Source organism: Tachysurus fulvidraco, chromosome 7 (assembly GCF_022655615.1).
Source record: "Tachysurus fulvidraco isolate hzauxx_2018 chromosome 7, HZAU_PFXX_2.0, whole genome shotgun sequence".
NCBI classification, from domain to species: domain Eukaryota; kingdom Metazoa; phylum Chordata; class Actinopteri; order Siluriformes; family Bagridae; genus Tachysurus; species Tachysurus fulvidraco.
Genome location: NC_062524.1, coordinates 16294555 through 16320052, shown reverse-complemented (window position 1 = coordinate 16320052; position 25498 = coordinate 16294555). Strand labels below are relative to the sequence as shown.

General features: G+C 39.5%; 2 protein-coding genes and 1 long non-coding RNA gene across 4 annotated transcripts in view; 1 reads left to right on the top strand and 2 right to left on the bottom strand.

The window, feature by feature from the left end:
• Nucleotides 1-95: 95 nt before the first annotated feature.
• Nucleotides 96-5424, bottom strand: LOC125145247. Of its 2 annotated transcripts, none has more exons than XM_047816640.1 (4): nt 5104-5424; nt 4736-5029; nt 4480-4621; nt 96-311 (listed from the first exon to the last, which is right to left on the bottom strand). In XM_047816640.1, the coding sequence occupies exons 1-3, from the start codon at nt 5361-5363 to the stop codon at nt 4495-4497; spliced, it is 681 nt and encodes a 226-aa protein (XP_047672596.1). In that variant the 5' UTR covers nt 5364-5424; the 3' UTR covers nt 96-311; nt 4480-4494. The 2 variants fall into 2 exon arrangements, with proteins under 2 accessions (XP_047672596.1, XP_047672597.1); XM_047816641.1 differs by having other exon boundaries at nt 5148-5424.
• A 5426-nt stretch (nt 5425-10850) lies between these two features.
• Nucleotides 10851-25498, top strand: part of mtnr1aa (melatonin receptor 1A a) — a 29348-nt gene continuing 14700 nt past the window's right edge. Inside the window, exon 1 of the mRNA XM_027134852.2 lies at nt 10851-11462. Within this exon, the coding sequence (XP_026990653.1) occupies nt 11261-11462 (202 nt within the window). The 5' untranslated portion in view covers nt 10851-11260. The remainder of the gene's footprint in view (nt 11463-25498) is intronic.
• Nucleotides 20274-25498, bottom strand: part of LOC125145078 — a 23009-nt gene continuing 17784 nt past the window's right edge. The window contains exon 3 of the long non-coding RNA XR_007143394.1: nt 20274-21094. This is a non-coding gene — a long non-coding RNA (uncharacterized LOC125145078). The remainder of the gene's footprint in view (nt 21095-25498) is intronic.

Sequence of the window (25498 nt, the reverse complement as noted above, 5' to 3'; positions counted from 1 at the left end):
TTTGAAAATGAAAACTGAATCTGGAAAGTTATTTGTTGAATATTGAAATTTAATTGGATATTAAATGTTACACCTTTTAATACAAGATACACACATGCACACAAACAAAAACTTGGAATAAAAACACACTTCAAACGGTCAGTCGATGTTTCGGACGGGGGAAGGAACTGCCCACAGCCCACATAGGTGGCGCTGATGATGATGCTTGTGCCAAGTGATTTTGTTACGTTTTGTAACTTTTTCATTTTGGTTGTTGAGGTTTGATGATGTTCTTGCATAGACTTTGCTTCCAGTTTCTTCAGAGGTAAAACCTGGAAGAAGTAAATGACTTATTACAATTATCAAATGATTTTGAAAAATGCTGTACAAAAAATGTTTTTTTAATGGAAATAAAATCACTTGAAATAAGTTGATAGTTGCTGAGAGTCTGTATGATGTTTGTATACTCACAGAAATAGCTAAACTTATGAGAGAGGACGTATTTGAATTATTTAAGACAGGCATTCCTAATTAAGGGCTACAACCCCATAATGGAAACCTCTTTTCCATTAATTTATTTACCAAATTAATTTTAGAAATATTAAAGAGAAAATCAAAATGTTGTGTGTCACATTCAGACCAGCCATGTTTAACCTCTTCCACCCTAGGCCTAATTTTCTGTTTTTCTATTTTAACCCTCCTGCAGACCTTGTCTGAATTCCTATGCAAATTAGGAGCGCCGAGTCAAGTTGACCTTGTCTGTTTTGAATGCTTATAAAAAAATGAAGTATATATGATTGTCACAACCTGAGGAGGGAGGAGGCGGACCTGTACACAGGATAGCTTCAAAGGAGTGGGGTTTAATAAATGATAAAGACAAATACAGTAAAATACAATGACAAGGACTAAACAATGACTAGACATGACGAAGGGTAAACGTAACTAATGAATCTGTACTGCCATTGGCAACTCGGCTCACATTTATACAAAGGACAATAATGACACAATGAGGAGCAGGTGTGGAGACAGGGAGGAGCATACGAAGGCGGGGCAGACACGTGACAAGGAACGACAACAAACACACGTGGCCGAAAGTCTGTGCTGAACCCTGACAGTACCCACCCTGAGGCGCGGCTCCCGAGGCGGGAAATCCCGGCAAGGTTCGGGGGTGGGTGGGGGGGGGGTGAGGCACACGGCGAGGTAGTATGGGAAGCAAGGACCACGGCGACAGCAGATGGGGGGAGAAGGACCACAGCGACGGCAGGTGAGGGGAGCGAGGACCACGGCGAAGGCAGGTGAGGGGAGTGAGGACCACGGCGGCACAGCCAGAGGGGGCCGAGCAACGTCCACAGCAGAGCTTAGGCCCGAGGCGACGTCCGTATCTGAGCTGAAGGGCAGAGCGAAGTCCACCGCCGAGCTGGGAGGAGAAGTGACGTCCATAGCCAAGCTGAAGGGCAGAGTGACGTCTACAGCCGAGCTCACGTGCCAACGCACCGTGGCCAAACCCTCGCCTCGACGACCTGAGGGAAAGGGGGGGGGATCTTCCACCACGGGCAGAACAGTCCGGGAGAGACGAAGGTTAAAATAGATCCAGGCAGACTGACGGAATAGTCCGGGGAAGACGACGATGAAGACTGACGGAACTGTCCGGGGGAGACGAAGATTAAAATGGATCTAACTAGACTGATGGAACAGACCAGGGGAAGACGAAGATTCGAACAGGGGGATAACGACGAGAAAAAAAAAATTTTTGGTCCGAGCTGGAAGCTATCCTGCCGGGTCCGAGTTGTCGGCGGATTCATTCTGTCACAATCTGAGGAGGAAGGAGGCGGACCCGTACACAGGATAGCTTCAAAGGAGTTGGGTTTAATAAATGATAAAGACAAATACAGTAAAACACAATGACGAGGACTAAACAATGACTAGACATGACGAAGGGTAAACGTAACTAATGAATCCGCACTGCCATTGGCAACGCAGCTCACATTTATACACAGGACAATAATGACACAATGAGGAGCAGGTGTGGAGACAGGGATGAGCAGACGAAGGCGGGGCAGAATCGTGACGAGGAACGACAACAAACACACGTGGCCGAAAGTCCGTGCTGAACCCTGACAATGATAGCCTTTTTTTCACCCTTTTAGTCTAATTTGTTTACAACATATTAACATATATTTTTCAAAAATCTTTGTAATATTTGGTATAATAAACCTCATTAATATGCAAAAATGCCTAATTTTCTAGTAGAAATTTTGAATTATTTTCACTGTAGAGGCACAAAGGTTGATGCACAATTACAGGCTGGTATATTTCAAAGCTAGGAGATTGCTTTGAAACCATTTTGACGATTTTTAATGTCAGTAAATAATAAAACCTGTTTTTTCCTGGTCAAATTGACTTGAATGCTTATAAATCAAAAATTCTACAATTATCACCATTCTGTGTGATCAGCTTACATTTGTGAACATTTTGTCTATGTCGTTATGTCTATTTTGCCTACCAGATGCCATCTGATCACCGAAAAACAGGCTACACACACACACACACACACACACACACACACACACACACACACACACACACACACACACACACACACACTACTCAAAAACATAATTTATTGTGAATAAAACTTCCTTTAAAATAATCATTTAAAATTCACAATAAAACTTTATCGTGAATAAAACTTTATATTTAATTTATAAACAATAAACCTCTTGAGAAAAATAAGCAGAAATTATTAAATATTATTTTGGATAACCACTGGCTGGTGTATGTCAAACATCCCCAGGTCAAAGCTGACTGATGCAACTAAACTCATAAATAAGAGAGAAAACAAATATGATTTGAATATGAAAACACAACGCGTGTGTGTATGTGAGTGTGTGTGTGTGTGTGTGTGTGTGTGTGTGTGTGTGTGTGTGTGTGTGTGTGTGTGTGTGTGTGTGTGTGTGTGTGTGTGTGTAAAGCTTGTTGGTAGAAGAAGAGAAGAGAAGATATTGTCCCCAGCTGGACAAATGCATATAACAAGTGTGAAATATTTACAAATGAATGTTTTTGTTTTTTGGAGGGCCAATGAAATGCAATGCCCAATGCTTGTGTGTGTGCATGTGTTGGTCTGTGTGTGAGTGTGTGGTGTGTGAGTATGTGTTTTGGGTGAGTGTGTTAGTGGACATTTTATGTGTGCATTTTTGTGTCTGTATGTATGTTCATTGCGCTGAAAAGGGAAAAAGTGTGACCTACTGTATTGCCCCACTAAATGTGTCAAATTGACTCGAGATGACTTGAGGAGGAAAATATTTATTTTACAAACACATAGTTCAACAAAAATAGACAAAATTAATTATACTTGCAAAGTTCATAATTTGGAACAATCTTGGTAAATTTCAGGCAAATATGTGGAAGGAAACCCAATTTATGACACATTAAACTTTCCAGATGAGTCAAATAGACCCCAGGTCTGCAGAAGGGTTAAATGAGTATATCTCAAAAACTACAAGGTGTATTTAAATAATTCTGGTATCAAAATAAAGCTAACGTGAGATTGCGGTGTTAAAATAAGTATATACATATATTTACCAGGTCAGAGTAAGAGAAAATGGAACGAAGCAAAAAATTTACAATTCCATAGAGAATATTCCTATGAATTATTCCTGAAGGCCTAAAAACTACAAAAATCTATTTTATAACATCTCACCGTTACCTGTTTTACGTTTGATTTATGTTTTGTGTATCAGAGAGATTATAGAGACACATGTTGGCACACCTCTGTATCTGAGTTTTATAAGCTACCGAATTAGAAAAACGTTATTTAATTGGTTTATATGTCAGTATAGGTGTTTATTCCATCCAAATATAACTATTTAGGGTTTGTTTTGGGATCTACTATCACCACCACACACAGTAAGAAGTCGAACTACCTACCTAGAAAGCTGTGTTTTGCATACTGGCCTTTTCTAAATTAGTAAACGCATTTGAAATTAAGGTAAAATTTAAATTTCGATTTTATGACAGAGGCGTGTACATTTTTATGGGAGACAGAGCTTGTCATTGTGCTTTAATTTACACAACATTTTACAGTTTAACTTGAAATCCTGATGGACAGGAATGTTTGGTCTCTAATGTACCATCTAGTGCATCTCATTTTTAAATTAATTTCTCTATGTAATTTGGTGAAATAATTTGAAATATTCACTATATTGTTTCCTATAATACAGCACTTCACGTCAGAAGTAGGTGCAAGTAATTGGCAAGTAGGTGCAAGTAATTGTTATTTTTTTTGTTTCACTCATATTACATAGTATGTGTATTACTGCAGAATAAAATGTTTAAATATTACAGTAGTACTAAATGAAATCTGAATGTAAAAAAAATTAAGGCTGGTCAAGGCTTGGGGTTGCAAAAAAAAAAAATCAAAATAAAGAGTTAAAGCACACAAATGTATGCTTTTCTAAAATGTAAAAAGTGTCCTTTTAAGCACAATGTAAATTAGATCACCTTCATTCCGTACAGCTATTCATAATGTTCCAGAACTAGTCCCACTGATCTGCAGGGCCGGGACCGAGATCCATTTCCCTTTCCAGAGCCGCAGATTTTAAATCTTTTTTTTAAATCAAATTTAAGCAGATGTTCACTGCAACTAGATACATAGACATACACAAATAAATACATTTAATAAATTACAGACAAATAAACAAATGTATTACCTAAAAGTAATGCTACTGATTTTTAGTTGTTTCAATTGGACTCTTACTTCAGCGTGACTTTGTGGAGAATAGTTTGGAGCTGCATCACTCCTGCCTCCTCTACCTCACAGTCACACAGATTAAGATGGAGGTTTTCTGGAGCCCTCACAATGGCCGTGCATATGACCCTGCAATCCTCGATGGTAAGACTGAATGTCATCGTGTCTGCTGTGGGGTCCAGAGCATCGTGGCAGGAGACGTCCAGCTTATGGTGTAGAGCAGAGAACAGAACTTCAGCTTCCTTCTGGAGCTCAGGAATATTGCAGCAGTGTAGCAGTCTCAGCAATAGCAGCCGGTCAACCCTGAGAACACGTCCATTAATACACAAACTAAATATTTAACATTATAAGACATCTTCCAACCAGTGGTAACACACCTGAGCTCAGACATGGTGTAAAACAAAACAAAACTCTGGCCAACCTGAGATGGGAGACATGGTTGAGTAGTGGCATGATGCTCTGTAGCTCCCCCTCTGGTACGGAGGCCCACAGCAGTTTGAGGGAGACGCTTGGTGAAGCGCAGTGCAGCACAGTCGACAGAGTTCAGCTCTCTGTTCTCCAAGTTAATGCACTTCTTTGTTGAGTTCAACAGGCTGGACACGATGTGCACAGAACCAGTTTCATAAAGCTTTCTCATAACAGACAGCACAAAGCTGGACGTCAACCTACAGACAGTACAAACACATTGTCATAGGTGTGGTGCACGATGTTTGAGAAATGCTTCAGAAAACTGAGTCGGGCCAACTAACAAAACAAACGTGTAGCCAATGAGCAGAAAGGGGTGTGTCTTGTCAATATGCGGCGGAGAGAGTGTTCAGTGCGCATGTCTGACATTAGCCGAAAGCGATTGAAACATTGACATGGTAGATAAAAACCAAAAGTGAAAAAAGGCTTATGATAAGGCAAGAAGCAGGACCAGTGTTAATATAGGATCAGCTTTCCAGCGCTGGAAAGAACTGAACGTCTACACATTTGTATTACCATAGTATTAATCATTGTGTTCATTTATTGATAAAAATATGCCCTCGGCCAGCTGCCCCAACAGGTTCCGCTATAATAGTTGCCTGGGTTATGTATGTATGTGTGGGGTGGAGTTTGTTTTGGTGATTTCAAATGTCAACATTGGCTTTCAAACATCGTGCACCTCACCTTTAATGAGAGCAAGGAGCTGTGATGTACAGTCATTATGGCAAGTTCTAAGCGAGTTCTGGAGATTGTATCTGAAGTAACAAAGTGTTTCCAATTTGTAGTGCTGTTCTCACAGTTTGCTAGTTTTCAAGAATGATTTCAATATCTTTTTTAAAGTTTTTTTTTTTTAAATCTGGAATATCCTACACTTGAAACATCATTCAAAAAGTTGCTGACAGAAGTCTTGCGCAATCTGCTGACCTTCTAAGATGAAAATTCGACAAAGAGCATGGCAAACACACAGGGTTAAATACATATGGGAATCAGTGACAAGGAACACATGACTACATAACCAACATAACCAACATGACACATGCAGGAGGACATGGGTAAGGGAAGCAAGTCAAAGGAACAGATATCAAAATAAAAGACATAGAATACCAAACACAAGACAAAACACAAAACCTATGTTACACCTATCTTCTGCTGTAAGAGAACATTCATCAGTGAGAAGTAAAGAGAAAATAGCAGCTTTGGACTTCTGGCATAAATGCTTTGTAATGGCTTCCTTTTAGGTTTAGCCATTTCTGGTTGGAAAGTAAAGTTGACACTTCTCCATAGATGAAATGAGGATGATTTATTTAAAAGAGTTCAAGTCCAAATGAAAAGGATACATCAAACTCCATATTATGTATGTACAGTAGGTGAAGAAACTCTCTGTTCCCACCTGTCCTTGCCACATCACTTCCTGTCTAATATGGCTACCTTCAAGAAGTGCCAAGACAGGTGCAACTCTTCCCATTCACCACAAATCACCATAAAACTAGTGAACATGAATGTAGAGATAGAAAACATTAAATTTACAATATTAAATTCATATTTAACTTTATGGCTCCTACATGCTTGATATAATGCTCTGTGCAGACTCATGTAATCTGATATAAGATCTGCTTTACTTCAAGGTTAATTGTAAATGTTTTTATGATGGTAATGCTGTGTGATCAATTTAATTTAGAGTTGTGGGAAAATAATTTTAAGTCATTGTTATATTTCCTTTTAGTTCTAGCATATTTTTGTGTATCATGTAGAAGCAAAATCAAGTTACAATGCTAGTTAAATTCAAACTTTACATTAGACTTGTGCTTCCTGTATCTCATTAGTATGAAAGGAAAGGGGCAAGGTAACTCAGGTTATCATTTGTCTCTTTGTGCCATTTGTCCCGTTGGTTTAGGTGGCCATTTGATTCAAGGTCAGAGTCAAGAAGGAATGCCAAGCATTAGAGGTGAACTCGTTTCTATGTTAATGAAGGGGTCTGAGAAAGACTGTTATGTTAATGGGATTAAGGGTGAAAGTCCAGGATCTGGTGTGGGGGCTGTTACATCCTTTCATGTTTTGATTGTCACTCGAGTGTTTTGTCGCTATCTGATGGGACTGCCCCTAAAATGTGTATATTTACAATGCATTACAACTTTAAGTCAGACTTGATGACTGCAGCGCCCATGCCAGTACGCTCTGACTCGCAGACTTGTTTCATCGTGTATCTACAATAAAGACTACTGCACAAGGATATCCAAGTCTCCTGGTCTTCTCTGGAAAAAGTTTACAACAGAGATCTTATGTTTTCAAACGAGAGAAAACATAAGGTTTAATAGTTTCTAAATTTATTTGGGTGCATTGCATAGGATGGGCCGGATGTGTCTGTCATTTCCTGATATGTAGTTAAATAATGGTGCTGAACAAACAAAAATAAACTGTATTATGTGTTCACAAGACTTCCTCTTTGATTTTCTCTGCTTATATTACTCAGAAGTAATTTAATGCATTCATTTAATAATCATTATTAATGAAAAGATCCTTAAACCATAAAGACAGCAGCGGTCAGTTTGTTTTTTCAAATAAGTTCGAACAATACAGAGTGTTTATTTATTATATTACTAACAAACTACATTACTGAAACTAAACTAAACTTCAATTTTACTGTAGGTATAAAACGTATCTCTACTCACCAAGACGAGACATAATCTTAGCTTTCACTTTCATCCTGCTTGGAATCCCAACTATGCAAACTTACATCATAATAATTAAAGGCCCCAGTCAAATACATTATTATTACATCTGCACAAATACAGAATACTCTTACAACTACACTAAGAACAACAAAATAAGAAATAAGAAATACAATAACAATTCAAACAAACCTGAAAATGTAGGTATAGTTTTATTGTATAGAAAATTAACACCATTGGATCCACTAGAGCAGATATATTCAAATAAACTTTATAGAGGTCCAGTAAGAGAAAATTTCTTGAAGAAAAGGTCCGGAAAATCATAATGTCTAACTAGTTAGTGTGATATATATTAGTAGCCTAGTAGTTGTATCAACATCTGCAAGCAATCAATACCTGTCTGTCAAATCATATAAATTCCGTACAATTCAAAAACATTTTGACAATATTTATCGTCACGTAACATAGAACTGAGCATACTGTATGCATGATTGTAGATATGTATAAAGTTCTCTCATTAAATAAATAAAAGTAGGGCTACATTTCAATATAAGAGAAAATAAATAAAATGTGAAAATTGTGTATGTTTAATAAAGTGCTTAACTTTCCCTTTTATATCTCAGTGAGAGAACTGAGCTCTAGCTTGGCAGGATTTTAAACCTGGGCTTGAATGGAGTCAGGGCTATTCTCATTCACATGTGGAGGTGCTCATTAGTGACCCTGGAACGATATTTAGTTTTGATTATGTTCATTATGTTCATAGATGTGTCAAACAATATAAGAACATAAGACATTTCATATCAGACAATTTGTAGGCCAGCAAAATTATTTGTACTTGTTGCTGACAGGTGTTTCTTGTTCTTTTAGATGCTCTGAGCATCTAATCTTTGTTTTAGCCTGCAGTTACCCTTCAGTCTGCTCTGAAAATATAAGGGGAAAATACAACAACAGCTGAGGAGGAAACATTGTGAAATCTGTGGGAAAAAAACCCAAAAGCAAAAGTGACCTCACCAACAGCCTCCATAGGGAAGGAGTGAAGGAATAACAATCCACCATTCAAACAAGACTTCAAGAGCAGAAATATAGAGGCCAAACCACAAGATGCTTCAGAATCTAAGATGCTTCAGAATTATAAGAATCAGCTTGGAATTCACAAAGTCCTTCAAGCCGTATCTATTCCTATACTATGTAGCAGCAAATTGCATAAATTCATGCAGATGCAGGTTTCTGGTCTCGTTCACATCAAATATCAGAATAAAGAACAATCTGGTCTCTGTGCGTTTATCAGTGGTATAGATGTTGAGCAGAGTTTATAAACAGCACATTTTTCACATACTGCAATCTCTCTACAGTTTACATACAGTGGAGGCAGGAAGTGAATTTGATACTAAATTGTGCCCCGTCTGTGTGTGTAGTTGATATGTTTGTTCAAAACCATTATGTTTTGTCTCATAATGGCGTTTGAGTCTGTCCATTTTGGATTAAATGCTCTATTTTCGCTGTCCACTTTTCTTTTTTTCGAGAGCGACACTCGTTCATTATTCTCCCCCTTTCTCCGTCTCACTCGCCTGTTTCTCTCCCTTTGTTTTCTACATGTATCGCTATCTTTCTTTCATAACTTTACTCTAATTCTCTCTCATCTGTCTTGCACTGTTAATTCGCAGTGTTTGCTTCAGGAATGCACAGATTAGGTTGGTCTGTGCGTTTCCACTACCACTACTGTAAAGATTGCAACAGCTGCGCCGGTTAAAATAGAAGCGTCCCGTCAAGTTTTAAATCATAGCCTTTTGTTTGGTCCGTGTTGGACAGCTTCTGGGTCCGTCTGCTAGTGACCTATGCACTAGAGAATTCAACCGTCCACTAGATGGCGATAAAGACCGAATATTCAAACAGAACATTTAGTTATGTTTATGGTATTTTTCTGCTGAAAACTGTACAGATGACTAAGTCTTAAGACATAAAGTGACCACTTGCACTGCTGTTGATGTGTTATGGAGTATTTAATAATCAACATGCTGATTTAATAATAACATGCTGAATATTTAATAATCAACATGTTGAGACAGACAACTAATTACTTACTTACTTAATTAATTAATGAATTACTTTATGTATTTATTAATTCATGTATTTATTTATTTCTTTTTTTTATTTGTTTGTTTATTAGTTACTTAATTATGTATTGTGTGGTATAAATAAAAAGCACACGTTTTAAAGCCAATTACACATCAACAACATTTTACATTTTAATGTGACAAACAATTGCATTGTTTTTGCTGAAGAACTTTGGGTTTGATATCAAGAGATAAATAAGAGAAAAGAGTTTAAAATATTAGCTTTTATTATTTGGGATTTACATGTAGATGTGTCAAACAATATAAGAACATAAGACTTTTCATATCAGACAATTTGTAGGCCAGCAAAATTATTCGTACTTGTTGCTGACAGGTGTTTCTTGTTCTTTTAGATGCTCTGAGCATCTAATCTTTGTTTTAGCCTGCAGTTACCCTTAAGTCTGCATTTACTCTGAAAATATAAGGGGAAAATACAACATCAGCTGGTGAGAAACATTGTGAAAGCTGTGAAAAAAAACCCAAAAGCAAAAGTGACCTCACCAACAGCCTGGGGAAGGAGTGAAGGAATAACAATCCACCATTCAAACAAGACTTCAAGAGCAGAAATATAGAGGCCAAACCACAAGATGCATCATAATCATTATAAGAATCAGCTTGGAATTCACAAAGTCCTTCAAGACGTATCTAAATTGCATAAATTCATGCAGATGCAGGTTTCTGGTCTCGTTCACATCAAATATCAGAATAAAGAACAATCTGGTCTCTGTGAGTTTATCAGTGGTATAGATGCTGAGCAGAGTTTATAAACAGCACATTTTTCTCTGATGAGTATGAAGCGCGTCCTGAAGATGAATAAATAATTATTAAGTACACGTGTCTGCGCGCGCAGATTTGGACACACGTCTTACACATTGCTCTGTGGTGGATACACACATGCAGTGCCATTTGCGCTCACCGGAGTTTGTAACGAAGTTTGTAAAATAATGTTGCCACATTAAGAGCGTTTCATGATGCCGGTTACTTTTTCTTGAACTAGAGAATCTGAAGAAGTTCATCAGAGATGTAAAGAGAATCTGGCAACCGCGCACAGTAACTTTACGCACGGTCAAGTTGGACATAATTTACACACACACACACACACACACACACACACACACACACACACACACACACACACACACACACACACACACACACACACACACACACACACACACACACACACACCATGGAGAGACACGCACCGCAGGACATTCACTCTTCACCACCCCGACTGAAAGCAGGCAGTTGGATGGACACGCAGCGAGCCAGATGTTAGGTGAGAAATGCCAGATGTTAAGAGGCTCGCGATGCTTCTGAACGGGAGTCAGGTGAACGACTCCACTGCTGGAGATCACGCGCTCCACAGACCGCCCTGGATCACCATAACACTCGGCTGCTTCCTCATCTTCACCATCGTGGTGGATATTTTGGGTAACCTGTTGGTTATTTTCTCCGTCTACCGGAACAAGAAACTTCGGAACGCTGGTGAGTTTGGTTGATGGTTAGGTTTATATCTAAGCATTTTTGGTTAACATCAAACCTGTCGCTCTGTCAGCTCCAACAAATAAAAAATAACTTCTTTTGGGAAACTTTTGGGTTATTGACATTAGGATCGTTTAAGAACCATCCTTGTGGAACATGTTGCTGGGGTGCTACTACCAAGTGTACAATCTTATGCATTGCGTCTTGTACCTGGAAATGTGAACAATGTTCAGTGTACAGTATAATATTAGTTCATTATGTGTGTATGAGCTTTGTTTATGCACATCTGTCTGTCCGTCGTAGGTTCGCGCGTTTTTGTCTCTTCTCTTCTTTCGCATTGCACAGTCTTGTTGCGTTGTCCTTCAGTAAATGTCTCTCTCACACGAGCACTCTCGCGTGTATTTGATGCGCGCTCCCGCATTAAACTGACGCACGTCTTTCTTTCTTTCTTTCGTTAGACGTGTTGCACGATTAAACGTGAAGCTCACATTTTCTCGTCTTTTTTCCCTTTTCAGAGAGACAGTCTTTCCTTGTTCACCATTATGACCATTTGCGATGCTCGTGCACACTTGTTTGGTATTGAAGCAGGTTTTAGAGCCTTAATTGTGACCTGAAGCTCACTAATGTAGTAAACACTAGACTAATATGCACCTCTTACATGGTTATGTGAACGTTGTGTGCATTTAAAAAGTATAAGGACTGCAGATCTTTTAGTCCTTTTACACCTTTAAAATGTGCACATTTTCAGGTAGAAGATACACATTAAAGGTGCAAAAGATGTTTCTTACAGGTTTTAGGGTCAAAACATAGGGTCAAAACCCATTATAATAATATTTTTAATCTCCCCAAATTTAGCGGGTTTCGGAACACCATTTTCCTGGGACACGCCTCTTTAAACAAGAGACACAAACAATCTTGGGAGAAGTTCTGTCTTCTGACTTCATGACGAGGAGATTCAGAGAAATCAACTCAACTTTGACCCACTTAGCAGCTCATGAATGTTTCCTAGATCTCATGTGTGCCTGACTTTTTTTTTAAAGAAAACTTTTAGCGTCCCACTTTTTTTGGTGTGGAATCTGAAATAGACATCAGCTTCTACTGGGATGCTACAGAACTGTTGCCAGTTCTCTGGCTCTTGTTTATCAGTGTGGCATCAGTGAGTCTGCCTGGAAAAGTCTCCCAGACGCAAGTTTGTCTGCTTATTGAAATATAAATAAGGCTCTGTTGAGGTACAAGAGTTTCCATGCTGCACGCTCTCACACCCAGTACAGTCGATTACAGCTGAGCCTACACCTTTAAATAGTGTACTGTTCTATTGTACACCATCATTGTGCACATATGTTCTGCTGATTCGTTGTTGTACACTAAGCTAGTATTCAAGCTAGAAATATCATGCATCCCTTGCACTCATGCACTTTGATGGTGTCTGAGACTGGAGGAAAGTTCTTCACAGATTTTCCACAGTAAACGTGTCTCGGCTGATGAACAGCATTCAGGTTAAAGGTGAAAGTTGTGGAAACTTCAGTTCAGATCAGATCAGGTTTCAGATGCCCAAGTTCCTCTGCCATTAGTAACAGCTGCACATGTCCCACTTTGTGTGTATGTATGTATGTGTGTGTGTGTGTGTATGTGTGTGTGTGTATGTATGTATGTATGTATGTGTCTGTGTGTATGTATGTGTATGTGTGTGTGTGTGTATGTACTGTATGTGTGTGTCTGTGTGTGTGTATGTATGTACTGTATGTGTGTGTCTGTGTGTGTGTGTGTATGTATGTATGTGAGTGTGTGTATGTATGTGTGTGTGTGTGTGTATATGTGTGTGTGTGTATATGTATGTATGTGTGTGTGTATGTATGTGTATGTGTGTGTGTGTGTGTGTGTAGTATGTGTGTGTGTGTAGTATGTGTGTGTGTGTGTGTGTGTGTATGTGTGTGTGTGTGTGTATGTGTGTGTAGGTGTGTGTGTGGAGAATTAACAGATCTCCCTTCTTCATTCATCCTTCCGAGCTCAGTTTCTGTCACTCCCAGGTTCCTTTCTGCTGAACTTTACGCTTCACTTCACCATCACATCTTTATAATCTCTGTTTTTTTTTTCTTTACCAAAATGTCTTTGTACCTGATTATATAATAACCTGCTGTGCAGGATTAAAAAAAGTTACATAAATAGTGTTTCTGCCATTTGGTGCTCCATAGTTTGAGATGATGGAATGTGTGTGTATGTGTGTGTGTGTTTAATCTTTTCAGTCCTTTAATCTCTGAGTTGTTTCAGTAAATACATGGAATATTATGTAGATAATGTTCAGCTGATTTGTTGTTATTTATTTATTTATTTATTTGTTACTTTGTTCATTCATTTGTATTGAATCATTTCTTCATTCATAAATTGGCTTGCTTCATTCATTCGCTCAGTTTCTTTTACTTGAGTTCTTTATTCTTCCATTTGCCCAACCATGTGTTCATTAATGAATGGATGGATGAATAAAACAATGAATCGGTTAACAAAAGGATTGTTATAATTGTTTTGATTTTTAATTGTTAATAAAAATGAATAGTGTGTCTATGTGTTGATGACACATTTGTCCATAGTGTTGATCGGTGTAGCAGACGTTCTCATCATTGTCTGACGGCTTGTCGAGTTAACAACAGTTTTCCCTGAGCGCTCCAATCACAGAGCAGTCGTTTTCATGCGTTCAGATACAGTATCAGCAGATTAGCTGGATAGGAGGTTTACCCTCTGTGTGTGTGTGTGTGTGTGTGTGTGTGTGTGACATCCAGCCTCTCTGCATTAAAATATCTGTAGCTCAGATTTACGGTACAGCTTTAAATCTTTCATCACATGCTAGCAAAGTTAGCAAAAGCACCAAATTGATTGTGACTAGCGAGCTAGTCCACATGTACATCATTTAGTTACACATCACTGAGTCTCAGATTGTTTTCCGAAGCTCTTCTGTTTTGTTTGGTTTGGCCTCTTCTTGTGCCTCCCAGTTCCGATCAGGCTTCTGCTACCTTGCCGGCTTCCGATAATAAACGATTTTCGCTTGCATGTCGTCTGCGTGTCCCAGTTCATTATACTTTTCTTGCTATTTCAATACTCTAGGCGACTGTGTGGTCATAAAAGATCAAGAAGTTTTACCTTGAATACACGTAATATCTGATAACAATGACGATAACGTGCAGGTTTTCTGTCAAACACATTCCACACGTTCACTTTATTACTCTGGACTATATGAAAAAAATAAGCCTGTGCTGGTGTTATTGTTGTTAGGACTAGCAGGCTCTGTGTGCACTAGATGAGAAAGGGGCTCGAGGGCACCGTGATGAGCGATGTGATCACAGGACAAGGCGTATGACTGGAAAGTTATTAAATGCAACAGCTGCATAGCTTTATAGCCAGGTGAAGCTTCCTTCACATTCACACTGACCTAAAAAAGGGCTGCCTTATATTTCCAGCATTTAGCAAACGCCCTTATATCCAGAGCAACTTACATTTTATCTCATTTTTACACAACTGAGCAATTGAGGGTTAAGGGCCTTGCTCAGGGGCCCAGCAGTGGCAGATTGATGGACATAGGAATCAAACTCACAACCTTCCGATTAGTAGCCCAACACCTTAACTACTAGTCTACCACAACCCACATTATAAACATCAATGCTATTGTCGAAATAAATCTGAGTATAGTGACGTATTAACATCAGTAGTAAGAAGATATGTAACAACGTGGCATAAAAAAAACAACTGAATTTTGCAGCGGAAATATCTCTATAGCTAAATAATTATTGAATCTCTTCTCTCAAGCTCTCTTCTCTCCAATCAGTATATAAAATAATATAAAAAAAAAACAACTACTGTATAAGGTAAAAAAATTACTTCTAAGTATTACAAACTATTTCTAAAGCACAACTTATGCTAACTGAAGGGTTTGTTTGTTTAATAGATGTCATTCTGGATTAATGCATTAGTTTAAGTCAGACTCTGACCATCTGTGAGGAAAAAAAAAACTTCATTTCTAGGAAACACCATGTGTGAGTGAATGCCAATAGGTGTATAAGTGGAACACTGGAACACCACGATCATAAATAAACTGCTAACTATGGCAGACCACGCTGCACCAAGCACATACAAATATTTCATTTCCGTAACATGAATTCCGGCTAACGTTTTGCTGTCGTTTCCATATTAACAATGCAAAAATATTTTTTATTTGTGCCTTATTGTGGCTATTATATAGGAGTTATATTTGGGCCACAATAAGGTACAACTAAATACAGTATAACCTTAACGTGTGTCTGAGTGAGAATCCAACCTCCAGAAGAAATGTTTTGATGTTGTTTTTTTGCATTCAGATAGCTAGCTTTAGCAGAAGATATTGTGAACATTTTGAACACTGTAAACAAAACAAATCCTGTCAAAAATCCTTTCAGATTAGCTAGCTGGCTAGCATCACAAGCAAAACAGTGAAAACGCAGGCTTCTGTCTTCTATTTGGAGACTGTGTATATAAAATTCCTTCTAGAAATGTCTGTCCACTCGGTGGCCATCTTGGTGGACGTGGATCAACAAGAGGAAATTTTAAATATAGATTTGAATCATCATCACTATCTTCATCACTAGGGCTTTCTTCTAGGGTACGAAAATATGCTTCTACTTCTTGTGTCTCTTTTTGTATTTTTTTGTAAAGCATAGCTAGCTGTTAGCTTGGCAGGTCGCACGAGGTTAGCAGGTCCAGGTCCTCTGTGATTGTCAGACAGTCTGCTGCTTTCTGAATGGCACATGATTTACAGAAACTGCACATTTTACACAGCTTAAGAAATGGAAGGTGGTGGATGACCTCCTGCTGAGCCATAGTGCTAGCTGTTTGACCTTATCCATCCACACATTTTACAGCACTGTAGATATTTGATATTTGCTCTTTGCTACAGATTGGGGTGCAGCGTTCTCCGTTCTCCCCGGACATTCGGAAATGAGAATGGAATATGTTTCTATTGCATACTAGTGGATCCGGAATGGTTAGTAAAGTTACTTCCTGTTTCCTGTTGATATAAAAACATGTGACGTAATGGTTAAAAAGGTGACCTGTGACTAATTATGGACATGTTTGATGGGATTCCAGTGGGATTCACAGTGTGCAGCTTTGAACCCAGACGTTTGATGCTTTTCCAATGGGATTTATGGTGTTTAGCCTTGAATCCAAGACATATCTGATGTTTTTCTTTCGATGGAATTTAAAGTGGGACACAGGTTTGTCCTGTGGGAATCAGGAGATTTACTTTTGATGTTAAGCCTTTGTTAGAAAACCAATCAAACTAGTCTTCATTCACAGGTCACCTTTACAGTCTATAAGACTTGTTATGTTGTGTTATAGGAACTGAAAAATTCTGACTTAGTGATGGTTAGTGATGTTATTTCCTGTTTACTATTTGGTGCTGATATTAAAAAATTCATGTGTCCATGCGTTTTTTTATGGTGTTCCAATGGGGTTTCACAATATTTAGCTTTGAATCCATGCATCTAGAACCAGTGGGATTGATGGGAATTAGCATGAAATCCTTTTGTAAAACCGATTTCATGCTAATTCCCATCAATCCCACTGGAAAAACATGAAACACAGCTAGTATTACATACACGCATACACACACTGAGCATCTAACCAAAACAACAGTACCAACAAGAACCATCAGAATAATGCAAGAGGGTGTGAAGGTGACCATTTTAACCTTGATTGTGTTTTAGCGGGATTCAAAGTTGTGGAAAGTTGTGGAACAATGGATTTCTAGTTTTATTTCCTGATATTTAAATAATATCTAGAATCTTTCACAGGTTACTTGTTATAGGACGTTTCTAACCAATAGGGCCTTTTTACACCTGGCCACTTCATGTGTTTTCTCTGATCCGATGACTATCTGATTTGTTAAAACTGTTCCATTTACATTAGGCCACATAAATGTGTCTTGGTGAATCGGATATCGATCTGATCTTTCTACTCCCGCCCAAAATGCAAATATATTTGACCTTATTTCCGGGGTAATTGAAATGGAACACGCTTTGGTGAATATACTTAAATATACTTTTGTTTCTATATGTTGTACAAAGCTTTTGTTGGACGCTTTCATCGCTCCAAAGAGCAATAAGTGACAGCATGTCGTCCACGTTGTTTCTGGTGCGATGCACGACTCGTGAGTCACCTGCAAGTGACGTACTTCCGTTCAGGAGGAGTATAGCGCTGACATATGTGGCTTGAACAACCACATTCATTTACACCTGTCCAGTTTCATCTCAAATGCGTCCCAGACCACCTCCTGAAGTGGTTTGAGCCATCGGATTTATATCCGTCTTGAAAACGTTTCGGAGGGCATTTAGAACTGGTCTTTTTACCATCGGATAGCTACCCGGTCACAGAAAACGTATGAAGTGACCAGGTGTAAAAAGTCCCTTAGAGAACCACTTTGCATCTAAAGGAAATGAGGAAATGAGAAGTTACTCTTCTGTTTTCAGCAGTTTATCTTTCTCTGTTAGAGCCCTACAGTATCTGATTCAGCCAGGCTGTTAATGTCATGTGGCAGCTTTTGAATCAGGCCAGTAATTAAAGGAAGTTTATTACGTCTTTCCGTTTGTGTGCTGAGATTCAGAATGAGGTGCTACAGCCTGCCGCAGTGCTACAGTTTTCACGTGTTTACCCTTTTGTCCTGGTTTCCTTTATACCTTCAGTTCTTTTTGGAACATGAAAGAACATTTGCTGCCATAATGGACGCCACAAGTGAATTGTGTAATAACCTGCTGCACACTCCACTTTCCCCTCTCCTTGAACAATTTATCAGTACGATTAGACACCTTAGAGCAGCTCCAGTACGAAAGCATTCAATTCCGATTCAGGTGCTTTCTCCTTATTTTCTCCTTCTGACTTTCTTCATAGTAAAATGCAGAGTTTCTTCACAGCATTCACTAAATTCCAGGGGTTTGCATAAAGTGGGCGTATTTCTTGAGGTCTTTGGAAAAACGCCCTCTTTCAAAAAAAAAAGAGCATACCTAGGATAGATAATGAAGGGAAAACAGGTAGATTTTATATTTTAATCTATTATGCTTTATTATCTTGTGGTTAAGTTATTTTTGAAAACAAATAAACAACCAAAAACTGTTAGGGTTAGATTATCAAATAGGCCACGCCTGCCCGATGACGCAATATCTGTTACGCTGTTCTGAAATCCCTGGAAATAAGTGCATCCCGTTTCTTCACAGCATTGCTAGCTTGTATGTGGTTAGCATGCTCTTTTGTTATTGGCCTTATTAGCTTTCATCTAGTACAGGGGTTGGCAACCCGCGGCTCCGGAGCCGCAAGTGGCTCTTTCATCCCTCTGCTGCGGCTCCCTGTAGAGTTGGAAAATAAATATGAATTAATTAATTGATTGATTGATTGATTGATTGATTGATTGATTCATTCATTCATTCATTCATTTTCTACCGCTTATCCGAACTACTCGGGTCATGGGGAGCCTGTGCCTATCTCAGGTGTCATCGGGCATCAAGGCAGGATACATCCTGAACGGAGTGCCAACCCATCGCAGGGCACACACACACACACACACACACACACACACACACACACACACACACACACACACACACACACACACACACACACACACACACTCTCTTTCACTCACACACTCACACACTATGGACAATTTTCCTGAGATGCCAATCAACCTACCATTCATGTCTTTGGACCGGGGGAGGAAACTGGAGTACCCGGAGGAAACTCCCGAGGCATGGGGAGAACATGCAAACTCCACACACACAAGGCGGAACCCCCTACCCTGGAGGTGTGAGGCAAACGTGCTAACTACTAAGCCAACGTGCCCCCAAAATAAGTGTTTAATTTTAATTTATTTTATTTTAGTTAGTTAGTTTTTTAAAAAATGCAATTCTAAATTCTAAGATTATGATGCTCTTGTAACATTAAAATAAACTGTGTTTAATTTGTTTGTCGCTCAATATACGCGTCATAACTGCCGACTTGCGAAATCCAATACACAGAAGCAGACGCGTTTTTGCTTTGCTGCAGCCGGCAAGTTAAAATTTTGATGTCATGAATACGAACCCAGTCTCAACCCAGTGTCTTTTTTGTTAAGGTTAGTTCAAACTGTTCAAAATATTTTTGTTTGCCTGCAGAAATAAAATTGCGTTTACTCTGTAGCAGTTCATTGATTTCATAAATGCAACACATTACATTTTTTTTATACTTTCCATAAAGGTAAAAAAACGATATGTGAGGTTTTATCTTTAGATGTCAAAAGGGTTTTGTGCCTTCCTGTGTTTTTTTTCTGTGGTAAACGGGTCCAAATGGATCTTTGAGTGTTTAAGGTTGCCGACCCCTGGTCTAGTAGATGAAACAGGGTCGGCCATGTGACATGGATTATGACAACCACTAATAAGGAAAAATAGATATAATTACTGACCACTTACAGGCCAGGGTTAATATGGAAACATACGTATGTTATAATCCAAAAAAATTATAGTCCGGTAATCATTCCCAATAGGCTGTGGAGGTTTACAGTCCATGTTGGGAGATTGTGGCTTGATTGGACTTGGAAGGGTTGCCATTTTGGGTGAAAGGGGACATTTTACGTGCCAATCATATATATGTCCATCCCATAAAACCCCCGATCCGTGATGTATTGATTCAGGCCGAAAGTGTAATAATGTCGGTTACTGTAGCATGAAGGAGTTCCGAGGCTGAAGGTCAAATCTATTCATTCTGTATTTGCAGAAAAGATTTTTTTTTTTTTTTTACAACAAATAAGCTTTTAAAATTCACTGGTAATTCAAGGTAACAATTTAAACATTCTTAAACGTTATTAAGAAATAATTGGATAAAGACATCAAATAGATTGTAGATTATTTTGTACGCTTTTAGAGAAAAAAATTATCATTATTTCTATTGTGTTTTCATGAGGCAGAAGGCCATAGAGCAAACCTATTAGAAATTCTGTTATAAAATAACTGTATAATTACAATGCTGGTAAGTGGATCTCCTTCTTCGGCATCCGTCCGTCTTCAAGAGACGATGGTGTAGCTTCCGGTTAAGGTGTCCTATCTGCACCTTCGCGAGTGGCTGAAAAGTCCGATCTTGGATTGACAGTCTCTGTTGCACTTGCTGCAGGTAAATGCTGATGCTTGCTGAGGCTGTTGTTGGTTTGCCTTCCTCCTGGCTCTTTTTGCAGCGAGGTTTGTGTTTCTCACCTCCTCTGCTTTCTGAGCGCCCTGACAGCAAGACGCCAGGCAGGGCGGTCGTCAGCACAGCTCTCCCAATTGTTTACGTTGATGTTGGCCATCTTCATGTCCTTTTTGCAGACATCTTTGTACCGCAGACGTGGCCGCCCGGTCAGTCGTGCACCTTCTGCTAGCTCACCGTACAGCAGGTCCTTGGGTATGCGACCCGGGTCCATTCTCCTAACATGGCTGAGCCAGCGAAGGCGCCTCTCACTGAGAATGGTGAACATGCTATTCATGCCGGTGCGTTCCAGAACCTCTGTGTTGGGTACTTTGTCCTGCCACTGGATATGCAGAATGCGCCGCAAGCATCTCAGGTGGAAGCTGTTGAATTTCACCTCGTGACTCGTGTAGGTGGTCCATGCCTCGCTGTGAGGTAAGTGGATAGAATGGGGAATAATCAGCAAGGTATGCTCATTATTTCATATCCGCTTCGTTAGAAGCAGCGCTTGAAGCTATAATTTTTAACATTTTTTCAAACAGAGGATCAAACAGTTTTCTTAGGAACATGGCAAACTATGTTCTTTTGTTAAGGTAATTTTATACAAATAAAATGATAACTTCCTGTTTTTAATAAAGAAGGAATTGTAATGCTTGGCAATCTGCAATACTACAGATAGAAGAAAAAGCCTAATGCTGGAGTTTCTTGCTACTCAGGGAATTGTTGTGTTCTCCTAATATTACAAGAACAAAGTAATCATTCATTCATTCATTCATTCCTTCATTCATTCATCCATTTTCTACCGCTTATCCAAACTTCTCGGGTCACAGGGAGCCTGTGCCTGTCTCAGACTTCATTGGGCATCGAGGCAGGATACACCCTGGACGGAGTGCCAACCCTTCGCAGGGCACACACACACTCTCATTTACTACAAAGTAATCATTGTTTAAGAATAAAATAAAATAAAATAAAATGCAGTATTAAGGTTAAAGATGTGACAAGTTGAAGTCACACAGCTCTGTAATACACACAAGTATAACTTCATTAAATCCTTCACATTGATTACACACTGCTGCTCTACATGGTGTATGTACAGTACAGTATGTTGGATAGAAATAGACTGGGGGCAGGATCTTGCTTCCACATGGGGAATGCACATGAGTCATAAAGTGCGTTGAGGCTCACACTTGTTTTTATGTCGAGGGACAGTCGCATGATTCATGAGGAAAAGTTCTGAAGTCATTCGCAGTGCTTATGGCTATGCTACATGACACAGGCTGATATGCAGCTAAGTACTTCATAGTGTAACTATGTAAGTTGGTGTAACTAAGGAAGTTGATGCTGTAACTATGGAAGCTGGTGTAACTAAGGAAGTTGATGGTGTAACTATGGAAGGTGGAGTAACTAAGGAAGTTGATGGTGTAACTACTATATGGAAGGTGGAGTAACTAAGGAAGTTGATGGTGTACAGTAAGTATGGAAGCTGTTGTAACTAAGGAAGTTGATGGTGTAACTATGGAAGGTTTGGTAACTAAGCAAGTTGATGCTGTAACTATGCAAGCTGTTGTAACTAAGGAAGTTGATGCTGTAACTATAGAAGCTGTTGTAACTTAGGAAGTTCATGGTGTAACTATGGGAGGTTAGGTAACTAAGGAAGTTGATGCTGTAACTATGGAGTTGATTGGGTATCTAAGGAAGTTCACACACACACACACACACACACACACACACACACACACACACACACACACACACACACACACACACACACACACACACACACACCCATCCAGCTTCATTCAGTGTCATCTAGACAGACAACACCCACAAAAACTGCGTCTATTAGCTATTCAGAAAGCTTTAACAGATCCGGACATTTTACATCTATATTGTCATGTCTGATTTTAAGATGTGTTTGTTTTTGTCTTTTCATTTTTGTCTTTAACTAGAAAGCAGATGGGCTCAGCTGTAATCTGCTTAAATGCTGGGGGTAGGATACAGTGATAGAGAATAATTTCATTTTCATATCTTTTTTCCGGTATGAAACAACTGAGGGTCCACTTAAAGCCGACCTGGTTATGTCACTCAATATGTCAGAAAACGAAGGTGGCCGCAGAGAAGACCCAATTGCAGGGATAACAAAACACGTTTTATTAATGAAAAACAAAAAACATATACAGGGGAAAAACAAACAGGTTACATAAACCAACACAGACAAAGAATAGATGAGGACTCTCGAGGATACAATGTGGAGGAAATTAATAGACTTGATGAGTATCAGGCAATTAGGAACAGGTGAGTCCTGAAATTATGCATGAACCAAGACATGCCAGACAGAAGCCCTTCTTGCCCAAGAATATGGGGGAATCCTGATCCTGGCAAGAACCAAGAAGGAGTGAAACATCCATGAAACATCCAAGCAGAAGTCCAAAGTCCAGAATCGACCCAAACTGGCTAAGCGTCGCTCTCAGCCCAGCTGGGTAGAGGAATGCTCCGAAGGGCAGGTTGGGTATCATCCTCAGCAAAGACCCACTCGGCCGTGTCTCAACAGGAGCAAGAGGAAAGAAAAAAGGGGTGTATCCAACCGAGAAACAGGAAGTGGGGAAAAAGTCCAAACAAACAAACCAATCCGGTTCATGGCCTCCCCTGCAGGCAAGAATTCTAGGCGGCGTCCTCCACAAAAAACCAGGGAGTGGAGCGACATCCCCACAGGAACAGAAGCAAGGTGAGGTCACAGGCACTGAATCAAAACAAAAAACAGGACAGAAGGAAAAATTCTAGAGAAAAAGTCCTCCACAAGCCATTAGGTCATGTGAGCTTGGCGTTATCCTCCTGGGTCTGTACTGTAAGTGGTGGAGTCCTTCTGTCAGAAACGGTAGTTGTCAAAGCAAAGATAAAAACCCGACCCAAATTCGGTGAAACGTGATTTATTAACAAAAAACGAAAAACAGACAGTTGAAAAAAATCACAAGAGCTAGAAACAAAACATAAACAGGTTACATAAATCAGCACAGACGAAGAAAATATGAGGACACAGCGAAGAGTCCTGACACAATCTCTTTTATATTCAGACTTTCTGACTGAGATTATTACATTCCTTGGATTGGGATCATTTCAGATACGTAATTCTCAGTACATTACAATTAGCCTTGAAAAAGATATATATTTTTTTAATATTTCATAATTTAATAAAAATGGGCAAAAAAAAAGGCAAAAATATACATTTTAGCTTTGCATTTCCCAGCAACATTCTGTGAAAATGATTTCGCCTGAATTGCACTACACTGAGTGCCATATTGTCAAGTCAAATCATGTATTTATCCCCTGTAGGATTCACCGTTCATACTACCCCCATACCCCCCAAACACCCCCATCCCCCCCACACATGGCAATTGAACTAAACCTACAGGACCTAAATCCTTTCATGGTGTGTTGACATTTGATTGGTGTGCCCTGTGTCTTCCATGTTGCAGCCGCTGATGCTGTTGTTGCTTGTAGGCATGCACTGTTCAGCAGATTATCACGCGAACTATACTGACTTCATCTACTCGCTAGCAGTCTCTGCTTTGCCTTTCAAAACTCCCTACATCTGAATTTCTTCAATGCTTTGTGTGTCCAAATTATTTGGAATTAATGGCAGTTAAAAACAAAAGTTATGAATACGGAAGTAAAGAAACATAGCAAGCACCACGCACACCACCAAAGGAACATTCATTCATAGCCATTCATCTGTATTTGTCACTATAACCTGTCATATCACGTACACATGTATAAAAAACGAGCTGTCGATTACTGCCGTGAAAGCAAAGGTGTTGACTGTTATTTACACCACAATGATGACTATCTCTCATTTCAAATCATAATCTGAACAGATTCCTCTAATGCACCCGCCATTTCTTCCTCGACGCTTTAAATTCTCTCTACGTATCGATGTATCTTTTCTTCATCGCTTGGTATGTCACGTCGTGTCACGTACTCAGGAATCTTCTTCTGTTTTTCATTTAGTGCTCGCAGTCTGTCTATCTTTCTGTTCTGCACAGTGTTGAAAGCACGTCTTTGATAAGTCAGCAAGTGGAGCTGAAACAAAGAAGCTTTTAGTAAATGTTATAAATGTCCATTTGATTCGATCTAATGTCTCTGTGAAAATAAGAACGGAAGACAGGAGCCCATCAGTTATGATATAATGCTCTCTCTCTCTCTCTCTCTCTCTCTCTCTCACACACACACACACACACACACACACACACACACACAAACACACACACACACACACACACACACACACACACTCATCTCTCACTCACCCTTGCTCTCTCTCTCTCTCTCACACACACTCATCTCTCACTCACCCTTGCTCTCTCTCTCTCTCTCACACACACACTCATCTCTCACTCACTCTTGCTCTCTCTCTCTCTCTCTCTCTCTCTCTCTCTCTCTCTCTCTCACACACACACACACACACACACTCATCTCTCACTCACTCTTGCTCTCCCCCTTGTCTCTGTCTCTCTCTCTGTCTCTTTCTCTCTCTCACTCACACACACACACACACACACACACACACACACTCATCCCTCACTCACTCTGGCTCTCTCTCTCTCTCTCTCTCTCTCTCTCTCTCTCTCTCTCTCTCTCTCTCTCCTTAGTTTTCTTCTTTTTTAGGGCTGCATTTCTACTCTAATACCTGTCTTTCCCTCTCATTTCATGCTTTTCCTTCTTACTCTGTTCTCCCCCGAATTATTGTCCTAGTTAATGTGAATAGAAGTGAGACAGAAAAGCAGATGAAGCTTCACACTTGCTCATGCTCAAGCGGATCCCAACTGTCAGAGCAA